Below are 8,152 nucleotides of genomic sequence, written 5' to 3' on the forward strand. Positions count from 1 at the left end.
AAAAAAAAAAAAAAAAAAAAAAAAATATATATATATATATATATATATATATATATATATATATATATATATTAATTTTTAAAAAAATGGACGAGCTTTTTGACTTTTAGGTGAATGGAAAATAAATTTACAACATTAATAATAGCCATTTATGTCAACGTGTTATTAATTACTATTATTTAGATACCCAAATAAAAATTTTAATTAATTATTTTTAAATTTGACTTATTTTTTTCTTTGAGATATTTTGGAAGGAGGGTTGACCAAGACTTTTATTGAAATTTCTTTTATTATTATTTTATTGTATGGTTGAAAATCTCTTGTATGGGAAGGAAGAAAATTAAATTTCAAACAATCCTATCTTACAATAGGAAAAAAAAAAAATCACTAAATTTACAATATTGACCGAGACCAAGACAAGACAGTTTGAAAGTAGCTTTTAAGTTATCGTAATATCTTTAAAATGAGAGGTTTTAATTTGTAAATTTTCATATTTAAATTTTAATAGTAGAAAAACCGTCGATATACGATAGTTTTTAGAATAAATTCGAGCTATGCTTAAATTTTAATACTTGAAATAGATAATTCCGATGCTCCTAATTCGAAATTTCTATGGAGCGAAACTAGTAGGAATAAGACATCCTCGTCTCCATCTCTATCTCCTATTTTATTTTACATCTCTCTATAAAAATTTTCATTTATTTTCAGATCAGGACAGGAATCCCTCTTGAGGAATTTAAGGGTAAGAATAATTTTTACTAATATTTTATAACAAAAATATATATATATATATATATATATAAAATAATATTCAACATAATTTCTAAAAATTTAAATTAATAACAGGAATGGAGACGAAGAATATAATCTCGACCTCAGCTCCATTTAGCTAATAGAAAAAAATCTCTCCTCACTCATTTTCTCATTTTCCCATTTAAACGAGGATTCTTCATCATGCTCGAGGTAAGTTCCCCTGAAGTCCCGTCCCTATAGATTAAATAAACATCTCTACTCGTAATATCAATTAGATACAAGTTCGAGCTATTTCTCTCTCTCTGTATCTGCCACATCATCCTTTTTTCATCCTAACATATTCCCATAATAATAGTATTTTTTTTAAAAAAAATCGATATATAATATAAATGGAATTAATTGATTTCAAAAAGTTATTATTGAGTCCCAATTTGGCAATAAAATAATTTAATTCTAAATTTAATATTGTTAAACTCGTTACGTCTGCAAAGTATAACCTAAGTTGTGATATTTATATTATATGCTAAACACTTATATTATATTATAAATAATATATCATAAAACTATTATTTATTTTGTTTATGCATTTATTTATTTATTTTTAATTCTAAAATTGGAAAGAAATTATAACTTGAACGTAACTGAATATATTTAAAAACAAATAAAAATGACAACAAAAACGATTGAAAACTTAGTAGAGAAGCATAAAAGTCGGTGCACGAGAAATGACACGTCACCACCCATAACAAATCGCACGGTTTATACGCGGGTTGGGTTTGAACGGAACGGACAACCGTTTTATTTCGGAAGTGGGTCCTACCTCCAGATTGCTTACGGATTTATATTATTTAATTAATTAAATTATGACACGTGTCTGTTATCCTAGCTGGAGCTGAACGGGTTGAAACTGGAATTTCCTTATCGAGTTTGTCAACGAACTCAGGCGACCAAGGAAAAAACATGTAATCCCTTTGTACTTCGTTCTTCCTTTTTACCATTTTCTCCTTCGTTTTACCATTTTCACCCATTTAAGATATGAGGATAAAAGTGAAAATAGATTGGTTGTGAGGATCAGGACGGAGAAGGCTTACTGTCTCGATCAAATTTAAATAGGTGGTGGGGACGCCTTCGTCGTCTCGATTAAATTGAAATAGGTAGTGGGGATTAGGATACAGAAGACTTACTCGTCCCCGTACTTAACCACAGGCATCTCTAACTATATGGTAACTAAAATTTTAAATTTTAAAAATAAATATGGGTGGGAACCGAGGATATTTTGGGAATAAGGGAGAATTTAAAAAATATAAAGAATGGCATACTCTGTTCTTCATTTCACCATCAAAACATCCGCCATAGATCTCTCTCCGGGCTGTCGGAATCAGAACAAAGCCGGAGACTTTCAGTAATCCGGCGAAGCCAAATCGACCATACTCCTATTATGCAAGCTTTCAGATCAGCTCTATTCACTTTGCCTTTTCTCTTTCTTCTCGTCCGTTCTCCTGCCTCCGCCGCCGGTTCTGACCTTTCTCCACGCTTCCATGGTACTCTGTTTTCCTCTGTTTTACTCTGTTTCTCCCTTTTCGATCTTCTTGACTCCGTGTTGACTCCCTCTGTTTTTGTTTTTGGTGGGGTTGGAGCAGTTGGTCGGGGAGAGTTTGCTCCGGCGACGGGGAGGAATCTGGCTGAAGCCACCGTCGGAAATTCGTCGCTGATTTTAGCCAAATCTAGAACGTATAGAAAAGACCCACTTAACAATTTCGCGCGCTATACAGGGGGTTGGAATATCACAAATAAGCATTACTGGGCTGTGAGTTTCTGCCTAATCTACCTCTGTTTCATGTCTCTGTTCTTCTCATCATTGTCTTGTTCTGCAGTCTGTCGCTTACACAGCAGCTCCCTTCTTCACCATCGCCGGAATTTGGTTCATCGTCTTTGGGTTATGTTTAATGTTCATCTGCCTCTGTTATTGCTGCTTTCCAAGGGAGCCTTACGGCTATTCCCGACTGGCTTATGCTCTGTCTCTCATATTTCTCATCCTCTTCACCATTGCAGCAATGTAAAATCTCGCCCCATTTCTCTGTCTTTCTCGCCCGGTTTAAATTTTTGAAACTCCTAATGTTTGGTTTTCAGTGTCGGGTGTGTTGTTTTGTACACGGGACAGGGGAGGTTCCACAGCATCACGACAAGAACACTGGACTATGTAGTGAGCCAAGCTGATGACACTGTCGTTAATCTCCGTAATGTTTCGGATTACCTTAATGCAGCTAAGAAGATCGGAGTTGCTTCAGCAGTTCTTCCTGGTGATGTCCAAAACAAAATCGATGATATTGAGAAAAAGATCAACTCTTCTGCTGCGATTCTGTCTGAAAAGACAGGATCTAATTCAAAGGCTATCCAATATGTTCTTGATCATGTGTAAGTTTAATCCCTTTTAGCTATGTGTTCTTGCTTGTTTGAGCTTTAATGTTTTGCACTGCAGGAGGCTTGCTCTTATAATTCTGGCGGCTGTTATGCTCCTTCTCGCGTTTCTTGGATTCTGTAAGTGTTTTATATGTTTGTCATTACAAATGGATCAAACCCATTTGAGATCTCATGGGTTCGTGTTTGTTCTTGTCATTTCTTGCAGTGTTTTCCATCTTCGGGATGCAATCTCTTGTTTACTTGTAAGTTCATATCTCGGATTATACCGATACGTTTGAATATTGTGAGAGGTTAGGAATCACGAACCTCCTTCCCAAGAATTCTCGACTCGAACAAAGTACACCATAGAGCCTCTCCTGAGCCCTATGGAGCCCTCAAACGACCTCCCCTCAATCGAGTCTCGACTCCTTCTCTGGAGTCTTCGAACAAAGTACACCCTTTGTTCGACAGTTGAGTCACTTTTGACTACTTCGAGGCTCACAACTTCTTTGTTCGATATTTTAAGATTCTATTGACATTGCTAGTTTAAGGGCATGACTTTGATACCATGTTAGAAATTACGAACTATGGCTCTGATACCATGTTAGTAATTATGAACCTCGTGATCATTCCCTAACAATCCTCAGCATGACAAAAACTTGGTTTCCTAATGTCTGCAGCTTCGTGATCATTGGTTGGATTCTTGTCGCGGGCACGTTCGTTTTGTGCGGTGTTTTTCTTCTTCTCCATAAGTAAGTCTTCTCCATCTCTATCTCCACCTCCTATTTCACACCGACGCTGACGTGGTTTCTCAAAATTAGTGTTGTAGCAGATACATGTGTATCAATGGAAGAATGGGTACAAAACCCAACAGCTCATACAGCACTGGATGATATCCTACCATGTGTAGACAACGCCACAGCTCAGGAGACACTCACACAATCAAAGACAGTGGTATTTGGACTCGTTTCAGTGGTTAACGAGCTCATCACTGGAATCGCCAATAAGAACATCCCACCAAGTATTGGACCGCCCGCCTATTTCAACCAATCTGGTCCATCAATCCCCACACTCTGCAACCCATTTCATCTAAATCTCACCGACCGGTCATGCGCCCCAAGCGAAGCAGAGCTGCAAAACGCTACTCAGGTAACAAGATTAGGAGATATATCATTTTAGTCCCAACAATTCTCAACATAAACCAGCTCATTTGACGCAGGTGTGGAAGAGCTATGTCTGTGAAACATCAGCTTCCGATATCTGTACAACACCCGGTCGGCTGACACCGGCCTACTACGGTCAAATGGCGAGCGCAGTGAATGTAAGCTTCGGGTTGTACAAGTATGGCCCGTACTTGGTGAGCTTGGAAGACTGCTCTTTCGTGCGGCAGGCATTCACGGACATACACAACGGCTATTGCCCTGATTTGCGTCGATATACGGAGTGGATCTATGTTGGGTTGGTTACGGTGTCTGCTGCGGTGATGCTGTCGTTGATTTTCTGGGTTATCTACGCACGAGAGCGGCGGCATCGTGTGTATACAAAGAACCATATGGCGTATGAACGCCAAAGATAACAAACAAAACTGTTGTAATGGATGAATGTTTGAATTTTTTATTTTGTATTCAATGAAATTTTGATTTATTAATTGAGGATTACTATCTCTTAACCATTATTAAACTTAGATTAATCCTTAATTAAATTGTAGCATTTATTCATCCAACTCTATAGATTACTAGCCATTGTAACTTACCATTAGGGATGTCAGCTAGCAAGGTTGCTTGTGGTCGTTCTATCGAAGATTTTTTTAATTGATAATGGTCATGTAACAATTCAAGCTCACCGCTAGCAAATATTGATGTTTCCATACCCAAGAATGTTTCGTTATTCTCTCTAATTGATGTGGGATCTTCCATTTATTGGATGATGAAAGTCTCACGTCGGCTAATTTAGGAAATGATCATGCGTTTATAATCAAAGAATATTATCTCAAAGTGGACAGAGGACCTTGGAAAGCTCAAAGCAAAGGTATGAGAGCTTATGCTCAGAGTGGACAATATCATACCATTGTGGAGACTCGTGTTCGTCTAACACCCCTTTGGGACCAGCGTCCTCGTCGACACTCATTCTTCTGTCCAATCAATATGTGATCTCAAAATTCACCCCCTTTAGGGCCCATTGTCCTCATTGGCACATCGCCCGATGTCTAGCTTTGATACCATTTGTAACCGTCTAAGCTCACCACTAGTAGATATTGTTTTTTTTTGGACTTCCCCTTTCCCGCTTCCCCTCAACGTTTTTAATTATAATTTTTTAAAAGAATATAAAATTTTCAAATTTAATATCTTTTATAAACAGAAATATAATATAACGTTGAACAATTTTATATATAAAAATTGAGGCACGTGAGATTGGGATAAGAGATCCGTCCTAGTTTCCTAGTTTAGCAACCACACTCGTTCGTAATGGGTCCCACGACTACGTGTTAAATTGACATATCTATTTATCATTAAATTTGATTTATTAAACATTAATTAATCTAAAATTTGTGTTTACATTTAATTTAAGATAGGAAGTTTGAATTTTTAGTTAGACGTTTTGTAATTGAATAAAAAAAAAAAACCAATGTCTCAAAACTAAGCATCTCTTAATTCCATAATTTTCATAATTTCAGTTAATTTTTCATAGAAATTCGAGGGGCAATAAGGTAATTACAGTTCAGACTCATTTATAAAAATAGGGTAAAGAAAAAGAAGGAACCTCAAACTCAATACAGCAATCTTGTTCCACAAGTTTCCCTCACAAAAAGGATAATCAGTTCACGAAATCTTTTGAACTCTCGAATTCAATGGCCTCAAAATCTGGATCCTCCAATCCCAAACTGCAGAGCATCGGCGGTTCCCGCAAGTGCCTCTGTTCTCCCACCACCCATCCTGGCTCTTTCCGCTGCAGTATTCATCGGAACCGCCGCAAGGTTTCCGCTAGGTCATCGTCCTCATCCATTGCTGCCATTACCACTGCTCAATTGAAGCTTACGATGTTGGCGAAGGCGAATGCGTTGAGGTCGTTTCTTCAGCAGATCATCAATCCCTCCAGTAAAGATCTTCAGCGGCGGAGGAATTTTCGTCCCAAACCTTCCAGGTTTTGCTTGATGAACAATCATGGAACTGGATTGGCTGTTTCTTAAATCGAATTAAGTTTCCTATTTCTGGACGTTCGTTCTCTCGATCCTCTTCGCTGATTTTCGTTTTTCTCGATTTTTCCGTGTGAGTTTGTGTAGGTCTAGCGTTTGTGTACAGATCCAACAGGATATTGCCTTAGTTCAGTTCGATCTTGATGATTGAACAAGTCTTTCTTGAAATATAATTAGATTTTTGTACCGGTTTTTTTTTTTTCCTCTGTTTCTTCTGCTCTGATTCCGGAACTGGAAAATGCAAGCGAACTCGCCATGATCGGAAGATGATTCATGACATCCAGAAGCGTTTTGTTTATCAAGAACAATGTTCATAGAAATTCTTCAATTTCCTTTTCCTTTTTTTTTTTCTGGGAATCATTCTGTTTTTGAGAGAGAATTTGCAGTGTATGGTTGGTTTGAATGTATCTTCAGTTGAATCTACGCTATAGCGAGATTTTCTGAAATCGAAATAGTAAAGGCTATCATAATTATGAATAAAATTATAATTTGTATTGTTAAGTAATATTAATTTCACATCTAAATTACTTAAGCTTTAAGCAAGAATTTTCCATTGCTCACAAGTTTATTGTTTTTTATTGTTCCAGTCATTAAATTTATGAAATTCAAAATTAATATCTTTTTTGCTTTATTACCGACTTTTTTTTAATATAAAAAAACCTGCCAAATTTTGAAAATTAATTTTTTTTTAAACGAAAAGTAAATTTTATTTTATTTTATCAAATATTAAAATTAATTTATTTTGTAAGAATCTTTTTTTTAAATCATTTTTATTAATTTTATAAAATATGTGAAATAAACGTTAAAATTGATTTTTCCTAAATTTCTAGTCATTTATATTTTTTTCCTACAAAAATTTAAATTTATAAATAAGATAATTATTTGTTTGCATTTTTTAAAAACAAAATTAAGTTTAAAAAATGACTAAAAATATTATAAATTAATTATTAGTGACATGACTTTGAAAATTTAATATACATTAAAAAAAAATATTTTCAAGTATCTTTTTTAATTATATTATGTTGAATTATAATAATTATTAAAAGACATAACGGAGAATATTCTGATATTGAAAAATTTATTTCCATATATCATTTTTTATTAAAAGATTCATTATTCAAAAAAAATATATTCCGATATAATTTTTTTTCATATAATTAAAAAAAAAAACAAATATTAAGTTTAAATTCAACTCTTTTGAATTATTCAAACCTAACTCTAAATAAAATACATTTTTGTAACGCCCTCATCGTCAACGCGATTAACAAGGGTTACCATCATCAACGACAACATATTCTAACACCCAATCATAATCTCAAAACGTTTATTCTAACACCCAATCATAATCTCAAAACGTTTAAAAAAAAACATTCAGTAAAACATTTAAAACAATGCTATTTAAACTTAAACCAACCGAAGTAAATTCTTGACAGCGAAAACATAAATATACAAAACAGACACAGACATGGATTCCCAGTAGTCTTTAGTCCGCTGGTCTCGCCCTCGGTTGGCCTGCATCATCTAAATCTGGAAAGAAAAGTTATAATAATTTTGATGAGTAATTAGATTACTCAGTAAGTAGCTAGCTTATCACTCAAGAGTTCATAACTAATATTTCCAGGTGTTTTTAGGTTTTATTCATCATTGACTCCTAGTTCTCTTACTAGGGTCATCTGTTCGTTAATGAGGTATCTCAGCTACCTCCAGCTAGGTTACTGACTCTCTCTCGATATGCTTATCTAGAATTTTCGGACTCGTATGTAAGACTCGCTCTCGGTCAAATACGGCCCGTCTACTAATTGCTCT

General features: G+C 35.1%; 2 protein-coding genes across 2 annotated transcripts; both read left to right on the forward strand.

Annotated features, from left to right (window-relative positions):
- The first annotated feature begins 2,059 nt into the window (after positions 1 to 2,059).
- LOC111464973 lies at positions 2,060 to 4,811 on the forward strand. Its single transcript, XM_023109257.1, has 9 exons — positions 2,060 to 2,294; positions 2,394 to 2,560; positions 2,628 to 2,809; positions 2,884 to 3,168; positions 3,233 to 3,291; positions 3,380 to 3,416; positions 3,834 to 3,905; positions 3,975 to 4,302; positions 4,373 to 4,811. Exons 1-9 carry the CDS (start codon positions 2,192 to 2,194, stop codon positions 4,727 to 4,729), a joined length of 1,590 nt encoding a protein of 529 aa, XP_022965025.1. The 5' UTR covers positions 2,060 to 2,191; the 3' UTR covers positions 4,730 to 4,811.
- A 1,065-nt stretch (positions 4,812 to 5,876) lies between these two features.
- Positions 5,877 to 6,545, forward strand: LOC111429944. The gene has a single exon (XM_023066031.1). The coding sequence runs from the start codon at positions 6,002 to 6,004 to the stop codon at positions 6,338 to 6,340; it is 339 nt and encodes a 112-aa protein (XP_022921799.1). The 5' UTR covers positions 5,877 to 6,001; the 3' UTR covers positions 6,341 to 6,545.
- Positions 6,546 to 8,152: the final 1,607 nt, after the last annotated feature.

This window comes from Cucurbita moschata, unplaced genomic scaffold (genome assembly GCF_002738365.1).
Source record: "Cucurbita moschata cultivar Rifu unplaced genomic scaffold, Cmos_1.0 Cmo_Scf00032, whole genome shotgun sequence".
Classification (NCBI taxonomy): Eukaryota; Viridiplantae; Streptophyta; class Magnoliopsida; order Cucurbitales; family Cucurbitaceae; genus Cucurbita; species Cucurbita moschata.

Coding starts and splice junctions, on each gene's coding strand:
- LOC111464973 (XM_023109257.1), top strand. CDS start 2,192: ATGCAAGCTTTCAGATCAGCTCTATTCACTTTGCCTTTTCTCTTTCTT. Junction 2,810..2,883: donor CTCTTCACCATTGCAGCAAT/GTAAAATCTCGC, acceptor TTTGGTTTTCAG/TGTCGGGTGTGTTGTTTTGT. Junction 3,169..3,232: donor CAATATGTTCTTGATCATGT/GTAAGTTTAATC, acceptor TTTGCACTGCAG/GAGGCTTGCTCTTATAATTC.
- LOC111429944 (XM_023066031.1), top strand. CDS start 6,002: ATGGCCTCAAAATCTGGATCCTCCAATCCCAAACTGCAGAGCATCGGC.